General features: G+C 47.5%; 1 protein-coding gene across 1 annotated transcript; it reads right to left on the reverse strand.

Moving 5' to 3' along the window:
* Window positions 1-8385: 8385 nt before the first annotated feature.
* SPRING1 (SREBF pathway regulator in golgi 1) lies at window positions 8386-23096 on the reverse strand. Its single transcript, XM_056859698.1, has 5 exons — window positions 22986-23096; window positions 15672-15828; window positions 13288-13439; window positions 10131-10244; window positions 8386-8476 (listed from the first exon to the last, which is right to left on the reverse strand). Exons 1-5 carry the CDS (start codon window positions 23094-23096, stop codon window positions 8393-8395), a joined length of 618 nt encoding a protein of 205 aa, XP_056715676.1. The 3' UTR covers window positions 8386-8392.
* Between the last annotated feature and the right edge of the window lie 892 nt (window positions 23097-23988).

A 23988-nucleotide genomic window follows, 5' to 3' on the forward strand; every position in this document is an offset into this window, starting at 1 on the left:
GGAGGTTTTAGGGGTGGAGCCTAAGAAGGGCAGGGTTTGGGGAGGGGAGGGACTTCAACGCCATAGAGTCAAATAGCCAGAGCAGCTATTTTCTCCAGGTGAACTGACCTCTATCGGCTGGAGATCACTTGTAATAGAAGATCTCCAGCTCTATATCACACCCTTTCTGAACTCTCTCCTCACCCTGAACTCCACCCTTTCCACGTACCACCTACAAATCTCCAGGAATTTCCCAAGATGGAGTTGGCAACCCAACCACTGAGCCATGCTTGCTCTTCATGATGCTCACAGCAATGGCAGAAACACCTTTTGGAACAGGAGGACATGCGATTGTCATTTCCAAGGAAGGCGTTTTGTCAAACTTTGTCTGGCAATGAACAATAGAGATTTTTAAAACAGAAAAAAAAACCACACACCGTTGTGGTCCTTATTGTCACTTTTAGTCTAAAATGGAACCTACTGTCTTCCAAGGAGCCCCGGGGCGCAGAGCGGTAAGCTGCAGCAGTGCAGTCAAAAGCTCTGCTCACAACCTGAGTTTGAGCCCGACAGCAGTCAGTTTCAGGTAGCCGGCTCAAGGTTGACTCAGACTTCCATCTTTCCGAGGTCTGTAAAATGAGTACCCAACTTGCTGGGTCTGCCTAGTAAACGTCCGGATGTGACATCACCCCATGGGTCAGGAATGACCCAGTGCTTGCACAGGGGACTATCTTTACTGTCTTCCAACACAAAATATATTGCTTTCACCACAGAGATGCCAAAGCTTAAACCATCACCCATTTTGTACCTGTGGCGAATCTTGGCCAATAAGAGCTTTCAGTTCACGATGTGGGTCACTCTAGCCTTTTCCCATCTTTATGACTCGAACAAATAAGTTCTCTTGCAGGCATCAGTTTGAGGCTTCTCTCTTTATTGTTTAGATTTTTTTTTTTAAGAGTGTGCCATTTTCCTTTTGCAATACAAATCCAACGCCAAGGCGGACCTTTGCGCTTATTCAGCACGCTCATCAATGCAAAGTCTCGGCAAGAGCTACGAGAACCCTTGGATCAATGGCCTCCTTTGTCACAAAGTTAAATTCCATCTCTCTTTCCTGGAGCAGCTCCTGCCACTGTGAGAAAAATTGGATTCTGGAAAGCCATTCATTATCCGTCAGAAGTGACAGCCCGCTCGGAAGCATCTTCCCGGCTGGGTTAACTGAAACTCAACGTCCCCCGTTTGATTAAGTGGCTGCCAGACCGCTCTTACTTCCTTGGGTCAGAGTGCAACCAAGCAGGCGCAAAGAGACAACATCGAGATCTGCTCTGGGAGATAAACAGCTTAATCTGCTTTGAAGGCACGGGCCACGCAACACTACCACTGCCAGACCAAGGGTTTGTGGGTTGTTGTTTTTTAAAAAAGGAGAGGACTCGATATCCCAGCTGCTCAAAATTGGCCATAGGTGAAAGAACAATACTTTCCTCGCATAAATACTAGACTTCTCATAATGCTGCAGATTGTACCCAAGAGAGGGGGAAATCTGCACTTCTCAACCCTGTTGGAGATTTGTTCAGAATTTGGATGGCATGGACGTAGACCCCGATAAACCTGTTGCAGACTTTCACGCGTAGCAGTTATGTTTTAAGTTGAGAAGGGAAAAGTACAACCAGATGCATTTGTTAGATTTTAATTTCACAAAAATATTTGTTACAGCGCTCTAATTCATGGTATGATGCTGGAAGAGCCATGCATACGTCTCCCAACATTTTTTTAAAGGAAAAGGGCCCAAATTGGGGATGCAGGGCATTTGGAGACAGGGTTTCATCTTCATAATTGAAACTGCCACCCCAACTAGCCTTAAAAGAAAAAAAAAAATCACAAGCACACTCTTTGCTTGTCTCACCCCCCCTCTCTGCTCCTTCCAGGGCTAGTAGGGAAAGGTGAAGTTGTGTAATGTAGTTTGTGTTTCCAGGTCCCTCTTTGCCACCAACAGGAGGTTTTGGGGGCAGAGCCTGAGGAGGGCAGGATTTGGGGAGGAGAGGGACTTCAATGCCACAAAGTCCAATGGCCAAAGAGGCCATTTTCTCCTGTGGAACTGATCTCTATCGGCTGGAGATCAGTTGTAATAGTGGGAGATCTCCAGCTAGTTCCTGGAGGTTGGTAACCCTAAGTGTAGTGGTTAGATTGTTGGACTAGAACAGGGATGGGGAACATCAGGCCCGGGGGGCATAAGAGGCCCGCAAAATCATTTGGTCTGGCCCTTCGTGGGTCCTAGCAGATCTCTAGCCCAGAAGGATCTAAGACTGGCAATCCGCTCCCTCCAGCAGACAGGAATAACCTCTATTAAAGGCGGATGTGAGTTTGTTTTGCTGAGAAAAGCAACCTTTCCCCCCCTTGCAGAAGAGTTGTTAGCTATGGAGCTGCTAGGACCGCCCAAGAAACTGTGTTAACCCTTTCCTACCCGGGCCATGGAGAAACATGTTCCCTCTGTACTACAAGAGGGCTGGGGGCAGAAGTGGCAACAATGGAGAGGTTAAAGGGGGCAGGGCCAGAATGCACGCGCGGGGGGGGGGAGTTCTTAACCAGTGTGTCCTCATTTCATCCCTGCAGGCAGAGGTAGCAGGAGCCGGCTGTAGAATCCGGACCTGACCATGCGGAGCAGAGCAACTCCACCGGTTGGATGCCTGCCCACACCGGGGGGGGGGGGTCATCTGGGGCAGCTGCCTGCTTGGGGCTTGGTCGGCTAATTTAAAAGTTGATAATTTTGTATGGCCCGCGAATGATGTTATAAATATCCAAATGGCCCTTGGTGGAAAAAAGGTTCCCCACCCCTGGACTAGAACCAGAGAGATCCAGGTTAAAATCCCTGCTCAGCCTGAAACTCACTGAATGACCTTGCGCCAATCAGTCAGCCTACCGCACAGGGTTGTTCTTCTGAAGATACAACGGAGGAAGGGTGAGAACCATGCATGCCTCCCTGAATTCCTTGGAGCAAGTGTAGAGGAAAATGTACTAAATAAAGAATACATTAAAAATCACACCCACCCCAGCATACTTTAACTTTGATCCAAACTGGGTCTCCATGTGGCTGTTATTACCCTTTAAAAACAGAGGGGAAACCAGTTCATGGATCTCCCAGCATCAAAACCCACATTGGCCCTCAGGGAGAGACAACAGCTCACCTATAGGTCAGATCTGGTTCTCAAGAGTCTCCCAAATTCTGAGCAGCTAAAGCCTGCTGTAGTTTCATGTATAAGGAAAAGAAAGACAAAGAGACCTATTTTGTACAAGACAGTTCACACATCCATGATAAATCTAAGGTTCTTGAGATTCACACTCGAGAGCCAGGAGTAAGACCTAAGTACACAAGGGAAGTGACTGGCAGAGCCTAAGGATACGTGAAGTCTTATGTTTCAGGAGGATAACCATGTTAATCTGCAGTAGAAGAGCAAGATACTATTGGCACCTTAAAGGCCAACAAGGTTCCCAGGGTATAAGCTTTCAAGAGTCAAAGCTCTCTTGTATCTGACAAAGGGGGCTGTGGCTCAGAGGTAGAGCATCTGCTTTGCATGCAGAAGGTCCCAGGTTCAATCCCCTGGAATCTCCAGTTAAAGGACCAGGTGGGAGGTGATGTGAAATACCTCGATTAAGACTCTGGAGAGCTGCTGCCAGTAAGAGTAGACAACAGGAACCTTGATGGACCAAGGGTCTGATTCAGTATAAGGCAGCTTCATGTGTTCATGTGACTCTTGAAAGCTTATACCCCCAAAATCTTGTTGGTCTGTAAGGTGCTGCTGGACCCAAAGCTAGTTCTTGAACTCTTGAATAATTTCCTTGAAATTGTTATGCTAGTATAGAATTATTTCTTCCTTTCCCATAAGGCTTCCAACATATTCATTATGCATGTCTGAGTCACCTATCAGTCACTCTCCCACAGAGATAATTGAGCGCAGAACATGCTGGAAAAAGGTGGACAGGTAGGTAGGACATATATGTACAAGAGAAGAATAAACCATACCATCAGTCTGTCTAGCCCAGGATTCTCTATTCTGACTGGCAGCAGTTCTCCAGGATCTAAGACAAGGAAAGCTCTTTCCAAAAAACTGCTGCCTAAGATCCTTTAAAACTAGAGATGATTTAGGATTTTGCATAGAAATCTGGGACACTACTTGTTCCTAGAGGGGGTTCTTGTGCAGCTCATGGTGTATATTTTACCCTGCTCCCCTCACCCCGGCTGTTACATGATGTAGCTAAAACTCTGTTTACTCAATTCCCCCGACTAACAGATGTGCTTCAGCTCAAATTTATACTACAGGTAAGGCTATAACTGCGGCTATCGTATTTTGGTCACTCCATGAGGCGACAAGAGTCACTGGAAAAGACAGTCATGCTAGGAAAAGTGGAGGGCAGCAGGAGAAGAGGAAGACCCAACAAGAGATGGATTGACTCAATAATGGAAGCCACAGCCTTCAATTTGCAGGATCTGAGCAAGGCTGTCAAAGATAGGACATTTTGGAGGACTTTCATTCATAGGGTCGCCATGAGTCGGAAGCGACTTGACGGCACGTAGCACACACACACACACAAGGCTATTACACTACATGGTCACTGGAGGGCAGCAGAGAGGTGAACTGGAGTGCAAAGGGAAAAATTCATCGCTGCTTAGACCTACCTTTATTGAATACATTTACCTTCTAAGGGGGCATCTGATTAACTGCTGACTTTTCTATGCTGGAAGGGATAGTGATCCCTTTTACTTTGCCTCGCCTCTCTTGCACAGACCCAATAATGAAATCTGTTTTGCACCCTGGTCCTGCAAAAAGAGCAGTGGTATGCTATGGTATTCCCCATTACTATAAATGGATGTGAAAGTTGGATTGTGAAGAAAATTGGGTCACTTGAAATGTGTTGTCGGAGGAGAGTTTTACAGATACCACGGACTGCCAAAAAGACAAATACGTGGGTTCTACATCAAATTGAGCTTGAATTCTCCCTAGAAGCTCAATTGACTAAACTGAGGCTATTGTACGTTGGACCCATCATGAGAAGACAAAAACTCACTGAAAAAGACAATAAAGCCAGGAAAAGTGGAAGGCATCAGGAAAAGAGGAAGACCCAACCTGAGATGCATTGACTCCATAAAGGAAGACATGGCCCTCAGTCTGTAAGACCTGAGCAAGGCTTAAATTATAGGAGGTTTTGGAGGTCTTTATTGTTATTATTAGCCATCAAGTCACATCTGACGTATGTTGACCCAGGTGGGGTTTTCAAGGCAAGAGACGTTCACAGGTGGTTTGCCATTGCCTGCCTCTGCGTCATGACCCTGGTATTCCTTGGAGGTCTCCCTTCCAAAAACTTGCCAGGGTCGACCCTGCTTAGCTTCTGAGATCTGTCAAGATTAGGCTAGCCTGGGCTATCCAGGTCAGGGCCATTCATACATCGTCACCATTAAGTCAGAAGTGATTTCATGGCATGTAACAAACTCAAACCACCCAATCAGACTGGCAAGATCTCTGGCCATGGACAGCTTTGCCTATTTCAGATATTCTGCAGAGGGCTTGAATCCTGGGTGGAGACTTCTTCCCTTTTCCTTGTACACATGAAGCTGCCTTATACTGAATCAGACCCTTGGTCCATCAAAGCCAGTATTGTCTGCTCAGACCAGCAGCGGCTCTCCAGGGTCTCAGACTGGGGTCTTTCACATCACCTACTTGCCCAGTCCCTTTAACTGGAGATGCTGGGGTTTGAACCTGGGACCTTCTGCATGCCAAGCAGATGCTCTACCACTGAGCCACGGCCCCTCCCCTCCCCTTGTATGTGGCCCCTCCCCTCCCCTTGTACGTTCATGGTAACTCATTCCCCAATACAGGGTTCTGTTGATTCTGAATCAGACACCTCAACTTCTGCTCCTTGCTGGACAGGTTCAGAACAGGCCTTCTGATTCAGAAAGAAGAGTTGGTTTTTATACCGTTTTTCTCTACCTTTAAGGAGTCTCAAACCAGCTTGCAATCACCTAAGCTTCCTCTCCACACAACAGACACCTTGAGAGGTAGGTGGGGCTGAGAGAGTTCTGAAAGAACTGTAACTAGCCCAATGTCACCCAGCAGGCTTCATGTGAAGGAGTGGGGAATCAAACCCGGTGCTCCAGATTAGGGTCCGCCGCTCTTAACCACTACACCACGCTAACTCTCAGCTCGACCACCCTACCCTGCCTGGAAAGAAGGCAGAGAATGCACTCTTTTGTGAAAAAGTCCTTCCCTGCTCATTAAAAAAAAGACAACCAAAGTTCAGTTTATGAAGGAGTGTATTTTTTTACTTGTGAACCATACAAGAGGAGGAAAATCAGACTTTCAGGACTCCTTGAAAAGTTCACTTTTCTGCCTAGCACAGCAGCACCAAGGAGCCCTATTGCCTGGCCCATGAGGTTCCCCATTTAAAATTCAGAACCATACTCTTTCTTCAGAAGACAGGGAGTATATCAAGAGAGGCTGGAGTATACAAACACACTCTTGGGGGGCGGGGGGAAGAAGAGTTGGCTTTTATATACCAACTTTTCTACCACTTAAGGAAGAATCAACAGGCTTACAATCACCTTCCCTTCCCCTCCCTACAACAGACACCCTGTGAGGTAGGTGGGACTGAGAGAGTGAGACTAGCCCAAGGTCACCCAGCTGGCTTCGTGCGTAGGAGTGGAGAAACAAACCCAGTTCACCAGATCAGCGTCTGCCGCTCTTGTGGAGGAGTGGGGAATCCAACCCGGTTCTCCAGATCAGAGTCCACCGCTCCCAACCACGACACCACGATGGCTAGGATAGGGTTCCACCAATAACATGAAGGCATTCTGCGGTCAGAGATTTCTCCAGCTAGCTCAGAACCTGCAGCAGGCTTTGTCCGACCTGATCGGCGGGCGATCCGTTGCAAGGCCAGCTGTGAGGAGGCTGTGTCTTTCAAAGTCTGACAGCTGCCAACCAAGCACACCTGGAGCACCAAAGCATCGTGGCTTATTCGCTGCCTTTCCCTACCTGCTCGGGATGGGCGCATTGCCGCAAACAAGCACTTTTCATCTAGCGAACGCAGTGACAGTCCAGTTAGCTCTGGGGAAAGCTTCTTTCGCCACATCCACAATAGTCTTAATAATTAAATCCCAAGCTTATCCGCCGGCAGAATTACTTACCAGGTCCATTTAGAAGCGGCGAGTTTAAAGCCCAGAGATTGCGTGAACGGTGGGGAACAGGGGGTGCTGTTCGCCACACCTTGGTTGTAGGGTCGCCAGCTCCAGCTTGGGAAATTCCTGGAGATTTAGGGATGGTGCCCGGGGAGACTGGAGAAGTGAGGGAGGCTCAGGGGAATATGGTGCCGTACAGTCCACCCTCCGAAGGTGCCATTTCCTCCAAGGAAGCTCACCTCAATAGTATGCGGATCAGGTGTAATTCTGGGAGAATACCAGGCCCTGTGGCGCGGTGGTAAGCTGCAGTACTGCAGTCCAAGCTCTGCTCACGACCTGCGTTCGATCCCAAAGGAAGTCGGTTTCAGGTAGCCGGCTCAAGGTTGACTCAGCCTTCCATCCTTCCGAGGTTGGTAAAAATGAGTACCTGGCTTGCCGGGGGTAAAGGGAAGATGACTGGGGAAGGCACTGGCAAACCACCCTGTAAACAAAAGTCTGCCTTGTAAACGTCGGGATGTGACGTCACCCCATGGGTCAGGAATGAGCCGGTGCTTGCACAGGGGACTACCTTTACTTACCAGGCTCCACCTGGAGGTGGCAACCCTACTTGGCTGGAAACGCCCCCCCCCCAAAAAAAAAGGTGTTAAGGCAGACCAGTGGATGGAGCCGGCTGGTGAAGCGAGATTTGCAGGACAAGACAGACGAGCAGCCCTGTTCAACAAAGTAAACTGGGTCCCTTTCCAGCACTCTGATGCAGCCCACCACCAATGCCTTTCTGTTTCAGGGATCAACACATTTCAGCAAATGTAACCCTTCCATGGGACCTCAATAAATACAGCATATATACATAAAAATGTTTGGGTCGTGGGTACAGGATAAGTCCCCCAAGGAGCCAGGTGGTGGTCTGACCATCCCGTGGGGCCGAGCTCGTTCTTCATAATTGCCCAGAAGGTTCACAATCGACAGAGCTCTACATTTTGACTTCGGCATGCACATTTTAACAAGGGGCTTGACGGCCCAGGCCCACTGGTCAACGTCTGGTTCCATATTGGAAGGATTCCCATCACTCTCTGCACGTTCCCTGACTGCAGGGAAATGACCTCAGGCAGTTAAAGAGACACGGCACTTTGCGGGCCTCATGGCAAACGGCGGCAGGAGGATCGAGAGCCGAAGGTCCACGCAAGTCGTTGCCTTTCTGCTGTCCGGTTTGTTGCGCCTCCTGCCTCCCACGTTGTCTCCAGGTTCTTGCCAGTTTCACACCGGCAGGAGCTCTGGAGGGTACTCGCCGTAGCAGTATTTGGCAACGGGGTCACGGTAGGTGTTTTCATGCTGCACGCTCTGCACAGGGGAGACAGAGAGAGAGGACACCATTGAGAAAAGATCAGGCACACAAAGAAAAGAGTCAGAGATCGGAGTGTGGACTCCTCCTTGTCAGGCAGACAGACCCGCAGGCAAGACGGAGGCTGAGCGCTCGACACCACCAGAGAAGACGGGTGAGACACATCCAGGAGCCGGAGCAAACCCTCTGACCCTGGGATATCGTCCTGCCCTCGGACTCAGGCTTGGATCACGGAGCCCTCCACCCCAGAACCCACTGCAGCACCTGAGGTCTCTCCCCAACTGACCCCTCCAGCCTCACAAAGCCCTGAGTCACCTCCACCCCAACACAGACAGTACTCGTTGCCAAAAAGCGGGTATGGCCCCTTTTAAGAGTAAGCAGGCTGGCCCTGGAAGGGTGGGGCTTGAATCCCCACCTCCTTGCAGGACCATTTAAGGCCTCTGCCAGAGCAACATCCCAATTCTAGTCCTGCTGCCTCATATCCCATGACTAGGGTTGCCAACCTCCAGGTGGTAGCTGGAGATCTCCCACTCAGAGATAGAGCATCTGCTTGGTATGCAGGAGGTCCCAGGTTCAATCCCTAGCATCTCCAGTTAAAGGGACCAGGCAAGTAGGTGATGTGAAAGACCTCTGCCTGAGACCCTGGACAGCCATGGACAGGGGCTGTGGCTCAGTGGCAGAGCATCTGCTTGGCATGCAGAAGGTCCCAGGTTCAATCCCCAGCATCTCCAGTTAAAGGGACCAGGCAAGTAGGTGATGTGAAAGACCTCTGCCTGAGACCCTGGAGAGCCGCTGCCGGTCTGAGTAGACAATACTGACTTTGATGGACCCTCAAGGGTCTGATTCCGTATAAGGCAGCTTCATGTGTTCATGTGTTCAACTGGTCTCCAGGCGACGGAGATCAGTTTCCCTGGAGAAAACGGCTGCTTTGGAAAGTGGGCTCTATGGCATTATATCCCATTGAAGTCCCTCCCCTCCCAAACCCCCCTCCTCAGGTGCCACCTGCAAAATCTCCAGGTATTTCCCAACCTGGAGCTGGCAACCCTACCCATGGACTTAATTCCTGGAACTCAGCCTTGAGCAGAACAACAACAAAAAAAGCTGATCTCCATTTGCCCCTCACTGGCTACAGGGAATGGACAAGCTGGTCCCCGCAAGCTGCTGGCCAGCGTCACTTGATATTGCGCTATCATACAGCAATTGTTTGAAACTGGATTGGGCTCACCTACATTGGAAAATCTACTTGTCAATGATATCTATAGTGCAACGATAGCATGATTTTCACTGATGCAGTCCTGGAAAATGACGGAAGCCCTAGTTAAATGATATTCCGGAGCTTGAAGCAGACACTCAAACCCTGGTGCCTTGAGCACGGGAGGGAGTATGCCGAAGCCTGCATGGTGTAGTGGTTAAGAGCGGTGGACTCTAATCCAGCGGGCCAGGTTTGATTCCCCGCTCCTCCACATGAAGCCTGCTGGGTGTCCTCGGGCTAGTCACAGTTTTCTCCAAACTCTCTCAGTCCCGCCTACCTCACAAGGTGCCTGTTGCAGGGTAGGGGGAAGGGAAGGTGATTGTCAGCTGGCTTGAGATTCCTTAAAGGTAGAGAAAGGCGGGGTATAAAAACCAACCTTCCCTTGCCCCCGGGCCTCTTACCTGCGATGAGGTCCTGCACTTGGCCAGGCACAGCTCGAAGTGGTCTTCTACGGCCATGAACAGGTTCCGGAAGGCTACGGCGGCTCGTTTCAGAAAACGTTCCAAGAGACGTTGCTGGGGGGGGGGGGAGAAGGAAGGACACTTTGCAAGAAGGCAGGAAAGGGATGAAGTTAGGGCTGGGCTGCCGCTAAGTATTTGGGGATTTCGAACTAACCCAGGAACAGATCGCGCACTACGGGGTGATGCCAAACTGGAAGGAACTGCAAACTTTTCGAAGGTGGAGCAAAACATTCAGAACGCTCTTAGAACAGAAAACAGGGACGAAAAGAAATGAAACACAGTAAGGAAAAAAGTATAAGGTGTCACTGGAATCATTTGCTATTGCATGTTCAGCACCAGCGTGGTGTAGTGGTTAAGAGCGGTGGACTCTGATCTGGAGAACCGGGTTGGATTCCCCCACTCCTCCGCATGAGCAGCAGAGGCTAATCTGGTGAACTGGATTTGTTTCCCTGCTCCTCCACATGAAGCCAGCTGGGTGACCTTGGGCTAGTCACAGCTCACTTAGAGCTCTCTCAGCCCCACCTACCTCACAGGGTGTCTGTTGTGGGGAAGGGGAGGTGATTGTAAGCCGGTTTGATTCTGCCTTAAGTGGTAGAGAAATTCAGCATATGAAAACCAACTCTTCTTCTGCTTGATGGCTTCAGCATCAAGCGGCTACCAACAGGTCTTTCGTGTCAAGTTAGATCACTTCAAACAAGAATTGCTCCAACCTCAGAATGATACATATACATGAGAAAGTCACCAAGGGATGAAAACAGGGCATTGAATGATAAATGGGGGAGGAACCGTAGCTGGGTGTTAGGGCCTATACTTTGCATGCAAAAGGTCTCCGGTTCAGTCCTGAGCACGGGCTTTAAATATCCTTTTTTTTCACTGAGCGCTAGGGCTGTCATCCAATTAAGAAAGTTAATTAATCAATTCGGTTTCAATCAATTAATGAAATCTCCCTAATTTACATATGAATGAAACCATTGTTTTTGAAACAAAGGCTTTTTTATTTCTTGCAGAGATAAAGCATAAAAATGTTTAGCCGCAGGCACTGGGTTAAAAGAAACATTTGCTTTCTCTATCACACGTTGTACGTGGATTCTAACCTGGGGGTTGAGCTCCAACTTGGCGTCCTAGGGATCCCGGGTTCAATTCCAGACATCTCCAGTTAACAGAATCTCTGGTAACTAGGCTGGGAAAGACCTGAGATCCTGGACAGCCACTGCCAACTGGGATAAACAATCCTGAGTTATGCCTGGCACAGTACTACAGGTAGAGTATCCCTTATCCAGATATCCCATATCTAGACTGATCCAAAAACCTTCAAGCCGGCATGCAGGCAGATCCATGCTGTCGGCTTTCAATGTTTCCTCTCACCTAAAAAGAATAAAATACAGCGTACACTGCATCGTAGGTGGAGACTGTTGTGTGTTGCTGCTCTTGTTTAACAGCTGGTGAGAGAGTTACACCTTTGCGTTCTGATGGTTCAACGTACACAACATTATTAAAAATATTGTTTAAAATTACATTCAGGCGATGTGTATAAAGTGTATAGAAAACATAAATGAATTTGGGTCCCATCCCCAAGGTATCTCATTATGTCTCCAAAATTCCAAAATATTCCAACATTTGTAAAGATTCTAAATATGGAACACTTCTGGTCCCAAGCTGTCTGGATAAGGGACACTCAATCTGTAGCTAGTTTCCTTAAAATGATGCCTTTTACTTGCAATTACTGTAGGTAAAGGTCCCCTGTGCAAGCACCAGGTCATTCTTGACCCATGGGGTGATGTCACATCCCGACATTTTCTATGCAGACTTTGTTTACGGGGTGGTTTGCCAGTGCATTCCCCAGTCATCTTCCCTTTACCCCCAGCAAACTGGGTCCTCATTTTACCGACCTCGGAAGGTTGGAAGGCTGAGTCAACCTTGAGCCGGCTACCTGAAACCAACTTACGTTGGGATCGAACTCAGGTCGTGAGCAAAGCTTTGGACTGCAATACTGCAGCTTACCACTCTGCGCCACGGGGCTCCTAATTACTGTAGGTACTTGCATTAAATTAACTAGCAATTCATTTAAAATTGAGCAGACATTTACACTATTGAACTATTTGATTCTTATTCTGTCTTTCCTATAAAGAGGTAGGGTGGGCATACATGAGTCACTTCCTCTCATTTTATCCTCACAATTATTCTTTGAGGTAGGTTAGAGAGAGCGACCAGCCCAAGTAAGCTTCCTGGCACAGTGGAGATTGTGTGTTTGGATATTTATACACCATTTTTTCTTACAACATTGTTCTTGCTTCTTCCATGTTCACAACAACCCTGTGAGGTAGAAAAGAGACTGACTGGCCCAAGGGCACCCAGCAAGCTTCCATGGCAGAGTGAGGATTTGAAACTTGGGGGATCCCAGATCCTAGTCTGACACTCTAACCAGTAGATTAGAATCCAAGTCTTCCTGGTTCTAATCCAAAAGTCTAACTACTAAATCACATCTTTTCTTTTATTATCACTGCTAACATCTTACCAGAAACACCTGAAATTGTATTGCTGAGTGAAGTTTGAGGAATTGCCTGGACGGACTCAATCTAATTTCTTTTTTAAAATGGTAACAAAAATCTGCATCGGCGAGGCTTTGAAAGAGCAAAGAGATATCAAAATGCTTTAAGTAATGTGATCTGGCTGCAACAGAAACTCCCACCCCCAAAAATCGTGTTAAATTAAGAACATCTAAGACTTCAGATGGAAACTTTCCCAACAGTGCTTCTTTGTCATCTTTCTGGAGAATGCATGGATGGGCATATGGATTTGAAAATGCAGTGATGGACATGGGGTTTGTTTGAATTAAGCAGGGCACTTGAAAGTTTGTGAAACATATTGCCAACATCAGGGTGGTTCTTATGAAGATGTTGGAAGGTACATTAAATCTGTCAATACAAGGATTGTGTTTTTAATTTTTATTAAATAGATCAATGTTTTTAATGGGGTCAACTGAAGACCATGCAACTCAGAAAAGGCGCTTAGCCAGGGGCTCTGCTTCTCTCACACAACTGCCCCCCCTGCTCTTTAACAGAAAGCCAAGTAATACTCAGCAGCAAGAGCTTCCTACCTTGTTGGGTTGCAAGCAGCAGGAAACGCATGACTCGTAAACGCTGCAGCAGCCGTTGGGCAGGCAAGTGTCGCAGCTGTACAGCTTCGTGCTGGAGGCATCGACATTGCAACAGCCATTCACCAGCACATGCCGCCTTTCACAGAGGTAGCCTGCAAACAGAAATAGGGATTGTGCAACAGCACGTGTTCAGAACACCAGAACTAAGGTCTAAAGCAGATGTCACTATGCCGCCTACCACAGTTCAGGTCAGGGTTTATGCACAGCCAAGCCAAGTAACATTCCCAAGCCAGTGTGGGGTAGTGGTTAAGAGCGGCAAACTCTAATCTGGAGAACCAGGTTTGATTCCCTGCTCCTCCATATGACGGTGGACTCTAATCTGGAGAACTGGGTTCAATTCCCCACTCCTCCACATGAAGCCTGCTGGGTGACGTGGGACTAGTCACAGTTCTCTCAGAACTTTCTCAGTCCCACTTCCTTCACAAGGTGCCTGTTGTGGGTGGGGAGGTGATTGTAAGCCGCTTTGAGACTCCTTGCGGTAGAGAAACCAACTCTTCTTCTTCTTCAAGTGTGCCAGAGCCCAATCTGGATCAGCACCAGAGCACACAAGAAGGCGCTTCTGACATGCGCACAGTGGCCCTGAGCCAAATCGGGGCTCAGCATGCCCGGGAACTCCAGTTTTCCCCAATGTCACGCTTGGCTGTGCAAACATTAGAGTTGAGGCAGGGGCCTAAGGGACTGTGCAGATGAACTGCTTGATAACACTTTTCTTACCGGGATGGGCAAAATGAGGTTCTTTATTTTTGTGTAATCATTAACGCATTAACTCCCCCCCCCCCCAGCAAATTAATGCATTTGGAACTTTGCACACGGTTCTGGTCATCCCATCTCAAAAAAAAATCTCCTACAGGTGAAACTGAAGCAGCAAAGGGCTACCAAAATGACGCAGGGGCTGGAGCACCGTCCATACAAGCAAATATTAAAGACCTGGTGGCTTTTTCGTTTCGAAGAAGGCATGACAGAGACGGATATAATCTTGTGTGGTGCAGAGAGAGACTGAAACGTTTTTCTTTCTTTTCCATAATACAAGAAGTCGGGGCAGCCAATTCAAGGCCAACGAAAGGAAGGACTTTTTCACACTCTGTATAACTGGCTTGTGGAACTCAGGGCCACAAGATGTGATGCTGACAGGGAGGCGACTGTCTTCATTATTACTATTACTTCATTATTATTATTATTATTATTATTACTCTCCTGTGTTCCAGGACTGAGCCCCTGTACAAATGGAACTCTTCAAATGCAAACTTTGTGTGTTTGGGCTTATGCCAGTATGGTGTTTAAGAGTGTTGGTTTGAAGTGGTGCATTCTAATCTGGAGAACAGGTTTGATTCCCTAATCCTCCACATGAGTGGTGGATGCGAATCTGGTGAACCGGGTTGGTTTTCCCACTCCTCCACCTGAAGCCAGCTGGGTGACCTTGGGCTAGTCACAGCTCTCTCAGAGCTCTCCCAACATCTCCTACCTCACAGGGTGTCTGTTGTGGGGAAGGGAGGGCGATTGGAAGCCAGTTTGATTCTTCCTTACGTGGTAGAGGAAGTCGACATATAAAAACCAACTCTTCTTGTTCTTCTTAAAGGTAAAGCACCGGGTCATTACTGACCCATGGGGTGACGTCAAATCCCGATGTTTACTAGGCAGACTATGTTTTACGGGGTGGTTTGCCATTGCCTTCCACAGTCATCTACAGTTTACCCCAGCAAGCTGGGTACTCATTTTACTGACCTCAGAAGGATGGAAGGCTGAGTCAACCTTGAGCCGGCTACCTGAAACCGACTTCTGCCAGGATCGAACTCAAGTCATGAGCAGAGCTTTTGACTGCAGTACTGCAGCTTACCACTCTGTGCCACAGGCCCCCTTCTCCTTAACCCAGAAGGAAACCCCAAGTACAACAGGAAAAGCATACACAGGAATGCAGCCTCGGCAACACTAGAGGGCATTCCCCTGCTCAGCCAAATCGCAGTCAGCTCAGATGAAGGGAGAATTAAGAGTCTCCTCTGGGAAGGGAATGCCCAGATGGCAAAACAGGTAACCAAATTTTGTGCAGTAGCATATAAAGTTCAACCCCAAATGTTGGGCAATTGCAATGAGATAAATCATAATTTATAATAGACTAAAATTGACCAAATTATTTGGAAATTTTACTTAGGAATGGTATTTTTTGGTTGAACTGCTGAAATTTTTAACCTTTTGTATAAATGACACATTTGTTTTTACTGGCTTGTGCAGTATTAATCAATCTGAATTCATTCTGAATACTAGAGGGCAGCCACAAAGAGGGATAAACCCACGTGGCTTCCTGCAGCTGCCTCGGAAAAAAGACTCACCCAGATCATCTGTAATGAGGAGCTTCCCTTGGACGGAATTTCTGCACTGGTTACTCAGCTGGCTGTTGTTCCCTGAATGGAACTGCACTTTCCACGCAACGGGGTGGTCTTCATTTTGCACTTGGAGGAGATTCCGATCTCGGACGGCTCTGTCTTCCTGCAATGGAGCAGAGCAGTGAGGGATGGAAATAAAAAACCCTGCTCTCCTGATGACACGTCAGCTCACAACGGGCAAAGATTCAAAAGACAGGTTCAAAAAATAACCAGGTAGCCCTGATTTGCATCTCACGTAGGCAAGCCGCTCACTCTTAGCCTCAGCCTCCCATTTGCAATAGTGAGGATAATCGTGTTGGCCTACCTTACAGGGCTGCTGTAAAGATCAGGAAAAAGGGCAATATATGCAAAGCACTTTGAATGCTCAAAAGCACAATATAAATGTTAAGGGAGGGTTGCTCAGGAGACTTTGGCAGAAGAGCAAGGCATAACTTGTTTGGGGTAAATAACACACAGATAAATAGCACTAAAAAGGTGAAGCAGTTGGATCTTACGCAGAATCACTGCTGGGTATTAATGAAACTGAATTCTGAGGACACACACATCTAAAGGCGAGCAGGATGCAATATTACACCAGCATGTAATATTACACTTCAGCTCGGCTACACGAAGGCACAAGAGATCCCCACATCTGCATTAAATGAAATTTAGTTGAGTGATTTCTAAATTATGCCTGTTGACCACGTTTGTATAATTTTTCTTAATTTGCATATAAGAAAGCCTCCGAAATGTTTTTGGTAGTTTAACTATCCAAGGGGAAAACCAAAGAATTACATTCTTTACCGCTGGTGATCTCATCCAGCCATTTAAACATCAAACTCACCCCAGCAGTCAAAATACACCCAGGTGAATCAATTTCTCATATGGGTAAAAGGCTTTTTGTTAAAACTATCTTACATGTATTTGCTGGAGCATGTCTACTGAAATCAAAGGGATTTGCTTCCAATTAAGTGTAAACAGGACTGGGCTGCTAATATGATTTTATTTGGATTAGCATTAGCATTTTTAGCAATTGTTATCAACTGCCACTGCATTAGCGGTATACTGAAATGAACAGCAGTTCAGGCTATCACACCAATAAATGCTAATAATTGTATTCACAGTGATGAAATAAATTCTAAAGCATAAAATCAATTCCAAGCAAGACCCTACATATATAGTTAGACCTTATATAGCTTTGGTTGCAAGTTAAATTTGTAATCTCCCAGGTGTTTGATATTATGACAGCTATATTGTGATCCTTCGCCACAGACTGTTGTAATGGGAACATACGAGTTCAAGTTGTGTAAGAGAACCAGCAAGAGAGCGGACGAATTGTAAGTGGGGTTCTTCAATCTGCTAATAATGTAAAATATTATGTTAAAACTGTAGGAGTTATAAATCTGATACTTATGTATAACAGCTTTACATGGTCCATCAGTGTTTTTTGAAGAAGAGGTATTGTCGAAACAGGTGAATACCGGATCCCTGTTAAAGAAGAATGATGGATCCGGCAATTTATGCAAAATTATGTAAAATCTATTCCCAATTACTCAAACATCTGGTCAGATAGGTTCTAGTTGTAATACTGGTTAGTATATGTCTCTCATATACTATGTGTGCCGGTATCAACCTAGTAAAGCAGTGACCAGATGTTTGAGTAATTGGGAATAGATTTTACAACCTATGCACATACCTGGTTGGGTTTGAACTGTTTGAATATGTATTTATTAATTTATTTCTGTAAATGGGTGCAGTCTTAACAAGGGTTTTAATTAACCACTGATGAAGGCCCTATAGGCCGAAACGCGTTTGGTATGTGGTTACAGTTATCAACCTCAGGAAATGCCATTGTGCTATTTTAATGCTTTTAAATAATTTCAACCTTTAGCGCTTCTAACAAATTATATTTTCAGTATTTATACAGATATTTTTTTTCCTTTCCACCCAACCTTGGGTACCCAACACAAAACAGTAAGCCGCAGACTCTACGGAATCAACGCGAGGATTTAACTTGCAACCAAAGCTATGTAAGGACTAACTGTACATGTAGGGTCTTGCTTGGAATTGATTTTGTGCTTTGGAATTTATTTCATCACTGTGAATACAATTATTAGCATTTATTGGTGTGATAGCCGGAACTGCTGTTCATTTCAGTATACCTTCGTATTACAGCTTCCCCACCCCCCTTCTTTGAATTGTATAACTGAGTTAGTGGTGGCTGTCTTGTCTGCTGCTGCACATTATGCTATAGTGTGCTCTGATGCGCCAGTTAGAGCAGGGGTCCCCAACGTGGTGCTCGTGGGCACCATGGCACCCACTGACAACTTTCCTGGTGCCCAACAAGTGTTTTAGGAAAGTGGGCAGGGCTAATAGATTTGATTGGCTGTGCAGATTTTTGAAAATGTTGCTTTGGCTGCCACCAAAACACAAAGATCGCCATTGAAGGCAAGCTGCCCCAGCCCTTTTGCGAATGGCTCCACCTCCTGTGGCAGCGCCCACTATATTATGTTATAATTTCAAAGGTGCCCACAGGCTCAAAAAGGGTTGGGGACCCCTGGGTTAGAGCATCAGACCGCCACGGAGGCCTGGCCTCAAATCCCCAAGCAGCTACGATGCTCACTGGGTGACCTTGGGCCACTTATGCTCTTCTGAAACCTACCTCACAGGGCTGTTGTAAGGGGGAAAAAATCAGGACAACTCCATCCGTGTATACCATGCAGGATATAAACATGCAAAATTTTATTGTCTTAATCACATCGGATTGTTGTGCTGTTGTATTTATAACTGGTTATGATAAGCTGCCTTAACAGATTCCCCCTAAAACGTGAGATATAAATATATAAATAAATAAAACAATGTTTGCAAAACTATACATCAGTGGTTCCCAACCTTTTTTTGACCAGGGACCACTAGGACTTTTCTGTTCGCTGCTAGGACCCCAAGGTTCAAAATAAAAATTCCGAGAATTTGAAAATAAACTTTAATCATAACTGTTAGTTAAACATTAAACTTAGAATACTATTTGAATGTATTTTTTAATAATAGAAAACTTTTAATTGAAAATATTAATTTATTATGGGTTTGTAACTTTGTTTCGCGGACCTTAATTTAGTTCTTGGGGACCCCTGGGGGTCCATGGACCCCTGGTTGGGAACCAGTGCTATAGATAAACCATCCTTGCTAGCGAATGCTGCCCTCTATGTGGGGCTTCAAAAAATGAAGCTTCAATCGCACACTCTTAACCAGCACGTTTGTAACCACTTGACTATATGCATTTTACCAACTATGAATTTGTAGCGTAAGAAATGTTTGTGTTGAATCAAAACATTTATAAGTTACAAAGTTCTCCCTGGCTTATACTACCAGATTTAAATTAAAAAAGAGATCCTTCACGTACTCCTTTTATCAGCATCTTGCCATGATCAGAATTGCAGTAAAGGGAAGGAGGAATTGAATGGATTAAATTTTATTTGCGGTCAAAGACCAATAAATACACACTATATGTAACAATCTTACAGCATTTCAAATAAAATAGGATATAAAAACGTATCAAAATTAAAATCAGAATACCGCATAATTTAACAATTATGTTTCCTATAAACAAAGCAGCCATCAGGATTATCCGTTTTTGAAATCCAGTCGTGTAAGCTCAACTTTATCTGCATCTTTACTTTTTAATTTACTACGTACTTTAATCTCCGCAACGCAAAATATGGCAACCTGTCTTGTGGTCGAAGGGTTTTCATCCGCCAGTAGTTTTCCAAGGTTATATTTGTTAGAATAGCCAGATTTTCCAATAGTGGGGATAATATGGTGAGTCGAAGCTGATTATAAATAGGGCATTTAAAGAAAACACGCTCCCTTGTCTCGACCTCTCCAAGTTCACATGGACAGAGCCTCCTCGCAAGAGGAATTTCCAGGGTTGTTTCCAACAGGCATGGGGAAGGCCTTTGCTTGGATCAAAACAACCACACAACTACAGCTACCATTTAGTCTGGCAAACCCCAAGAACCCCCCAGGTTTGCAGAAAAATCTAAGTTATTAAAAATGAGGGGTACCCAAAAAATGTCTGCGCATGTGCAGATATCGGGGGGGGGGGGAGAGCAGTGTTTATTGTATCAACCCGCAACGGGGCACAGCAGTGAGGCAGTATTGCTGACCACCAGCACTAGGAGGACAAGGAGGTGAAAAGAGAAGAACAGTCGGCTGCTTGGTTTTTTGACATCTACAACACAGCAGCGGGTACTATACTAACTTGCTGCACCATTTTTTAAAAATTAATTTATGAGTTGATATTAAGAAGGGGTCGTGGCTCAGTGGTGCAGCATCTGCTTGGCATGCAGAAGGTCCCAGGTTCAATCCTCGGCATCTCCAGTTAAAGGGACTGGGCAAGTAGGTGATGGGAAAGACCTCTGCCTGAGACCCTGGAGAGCCGCTGCCGGTCTGAGTAGACAATACTGACTTGGATGGACCAAGGGTCTGAGTCAGTAGAAGGCACCTTCATGTGTTCATATATTTTTTTTTAATGTTTCTATTGGACATATGTATACAAATTGTGATTTTATGGTTGTTACCCGCCCTGAGCCTGGCTGTGGCCAGGGAAGCGGGTTAGAAGTGCAGGAAATAAATAAAAATAAATAAATAACACTGCCTTGTACAGAGGCAGACCACTGGTCCACCCAGCTCAGTATTCATTGCTCTGACGGCCTGCAGATTTACCTACTATAGGCTTGGCCGGCCGAAGCCTAGGGCCTCAAAACCTAGGGGGACTCCGGCCAAGGTGTATAAGATTTTGGAGTCGCAGGCCTTTCTTCCACCTGCTGTCGCAGCAAGCTGTAGTCTCTAAACAACCCTTCCGGCGTTCCTCGCGCTCCATTTCAGAACTCCGGCTCCTTCCACAAAAAAGCTTACAAAGTTTGGTTATTGCAAAAGTTTTTCAGTGTTAATTTTAGCATTTATGCTCCCCCCCCCCCATCGCCCATCGCTACAGTATTTAACAATAACATCTTATGTCCTTGCAAGGAGGAATTGTGAATTGCGGGATTTGAAACACCCCTCGGCTTCACTGAGTTTTGTTTAAAACACTCTTCCATCTTCCTCTAGCCGTGAGGGTGTGGGGGCTGGGGTTGGGAGGGGCCTCCCAAGCAGAATAGCCTAGGGCAGAGATTCCCAAACTTTTTGAGTCCTGGAGCACCTTTCAGGAGAGGAATTCGACCCGGAGCACTCATTTTCACCTAGCACCTATTCGCTAAACCAAATGACAGCAGCATTATGCTTTCCAGTCTCTTCCCGGAGCACGAGGAGATGCTTTGGGGAGCGCCAAGTGCTCCTTGGAACACAGTTTGGGAACCTCTGGCCTAGATCCAGCACTGCCTGGGGTTCTCCATCTAGGCGTTTCCCCCCCCACACACACACACCCCCGGCACCTGCTCCCTGACACCCTTTCGCATCGGGGACTCCATCCCTGCTGCCGAGCGGGACACACAGGGGGGAGAGGCACCGATCCATAGAATCACAGAGTTGGAAGGGACCACCAGGGCCATCAAGTCCAACCCCCTGCACAATGCAGGAAATTCACAACTTCCTCCTCCCTCCACACCCCTAGTGCCCAGAAGATGGCCAAGGAGCCCTCCCTCTCATGATCTGCCTAAGGTCACAGAATCAGCATTGCTGACAGATGGCCATCTAGCCTCTGCTTAAAAACCTCCAGGGAAGGAGAGCTCACCACCTCCCGAGGAAGCCTGTTCCACTAAGGAACCGTTCTTAACTGTTAGAAAATTCTTCCTGATGTCTAGACGGATTTCATTTCAACCCGTTGGTTCTGGTCCGACCTTCCGGCAACAGAAAACAACTCGGCACCCTCCTCTAGATGACAGCCCTTCAAGTACTTGAAGATGATGATCATATCATAGAATCATAGAGCTGGAAGGGACCACCAGGGTCATCTAGTCCAACCCCTGCACAATGCAGGAAATTCACAACTGCCTCCCCCCACCACCACCCCTAGTGCGCAGAAGATGACCAAGGTGCCCTCCCTCTCATGATCTGCCTACGGTCACAGAATCAGCATTGCTGACAGATGGCCATCTAGTCTCTGCTTAAAAACCTCCAGGGAAGGAGAGCTCGCCACCTCCAGAGGAAGCCTGTCCCAGGTAAGCCTGAACTGCCTGCCTATACATATTATCCGACAACTCCTCATCTCTGTAGAGCTTTTTGCTTGGCTAGATTGAATGCGAACCCTTCTATGGTGATGCAGGGCAGAATTCTGAATATACCCTACTCGGACCGGATCTGCCCTTGCTCTTCGGGCTCTATTGACTCATCAGCCCAGGCCCTTTTGGAAGGCCGCTTTGACGAGGAACTTCGATCGCACTATATTTCCCCCCTTTTAACATACAAATCCAATGCCTCTGTGACTGACATAATGCCTTTTTTACTGAGCGACAGGGACCCCAAGGCTACATTGTCAGTGGCAAGATTTGTTCCAGTCCTTGTATCCCTCCAACACTAGATCTATGCTGCTCAAGATCAATGGATCAAGGAGCTTCTAAGGGATAAAAGGAAAGGAAAGCCTGAACACCTCCCTTGGCATCACAGCAGTGCCCAGGACTGAAAGCAGATGAGTTGTGGGGTGGAAGGAAGATGTGGGGGGGGGGGGAGAGAGCCAAGCCCAAGGGCCCACTGACCTGCTTGAAGGTGCTACTCAGGAAGTAGATGAGGGAGATAATTTCTTTACTAAGTGATAGGGACCCCAAGGCTACATTGTCAGTGGCCAGATTTGTTTCAGTCCTTATATCCCTCCAACACTAGATATATGCTGCTCAAGATCAATTGATCAAGGAGCTTCTAAGGCACTGGTTCCCAACCGGGGGTCCGTGGACCCCCAGGGGTCAGCGAGAACGAAACTAAGGTCCGCGAAACAAACTTATAAACCCATAATAAATTAACATTTTCAATTAAAAGTTCTCTATTATTAAAATATATATTCAAATATTATTCTAAGCTTAATGTTTAACTAACAGTTATGATTAAAGTTTATTTTCAAATTCCCTGAATTGTTATTTTGAACCTTGGGGTCCCTGCACCGCACAAAAAAGTCCTAGTGGTCCCTGGTCCAAAAAAGGTTGGGAACCACTGCTCTAAGGGATAAAAGGAAAGGTAAGCCTGAACACCTCCCTTGGCATCACAGCAGTGCCCAGGACTGAAAGCAGATGAGTTGTGGGGTGGAAGGAAGATGGGTGTGGGTGGGGGGAGAGCCAAGCCCAAGGGCCCACTGACCTGCTTGAAGGTGCTACTCAGGAAGTAGATGAGGGAGAGGCCGAAGACGACCCCCAGCACCCAGCGTTTGCGCAGCAGCCTCCGCCACACCAGCGCCAGCAGCTGCACCATGGGTGCTCCCCGGGCCCTTGCAAGACGCCACCGGAGAAGGAAAGGCTACTGCTTGCAGGGGCGGCCCCGGCGGCTGCCTGGAGCTCACCCGGCCCTTGCTAGCCCGCCTGGGAGCCTGGTGGAGGAGGGAGAAGAAGGGCGACCCCCACCCCATGCCAGGCCTGAAGGGGGGGGCTCTCATGCCAGGCCCGGCTGGTGCGGGGCGGAGCAAGGCCGGCGGTGCATTCAGGGGGAGGAGGGGGCTTGCAAAGGGCCGGGCATCGAGGCGCCGCTTGCAAACGGGCGCGCGCGAGCCGGGGCGGATCCCCGGGGCTTTGCAAAGGACCGCCCGTCCAGAAACCCGCTTGCAAACGACGCGCGCGGGTCAGGGGCTCCGATGCAACCGTTTGCAAACGATGCAAGCCGTGCAATGCAAAAAACCCCTCCCCTAGCTCGTGTGAACGGAGAGAAACAAGGGAGCCGGAGCCGATCCCTGCCCCTTCTGTGCCATCCGCAGCCCCGATCCGGTCCCCGCAAGGCCCCAAGGAAGTGGCAGGGTTGCTTTGGGTCCAGTTTAAGGGGGGGGGGGAAAGGAGGGAGAGGGGCGGAGTCGGAAGCCACGTCCTCGGCTGGGGCCAAGGGGGAGAGGAAGCCAGCAGAAGGGGCGGGGCCGAGCCCGGGTTTGGCTGCTGCAGCTGCAACAGAGCCTGGGGCTTCAGTAATAAGGGCCGGGTGAGTCCGGGGGTTGCATTGCAAGGGGGCGATTTTGCAATGGGGGGAAATGCACAGCCGGGCCTCTCTGCCTTGGAGGGTCAAAGGAAGTAAAGCGGGGGGGACATGCACCCTGATCATTTTGCACCCTGATCATTTTGCACCCTGCACCCTGATCATTTTGCACCCTGATCATTTTGCA

The sequence above is a fragment of the Euleptes europaea genome, chromosome 13, assembly GCF_029931775.1.
Source record: "Euleptes europaea isolate rEulEur1 chromosome 13, rEulEur1.hap1, whole genome shotgun sequence".
NCBI lineage: Eukaryota > Metazoa > Chordata > Lepidosauria > Squamata > Sphaerodactylidae > Euleptes > Euleptes europaea.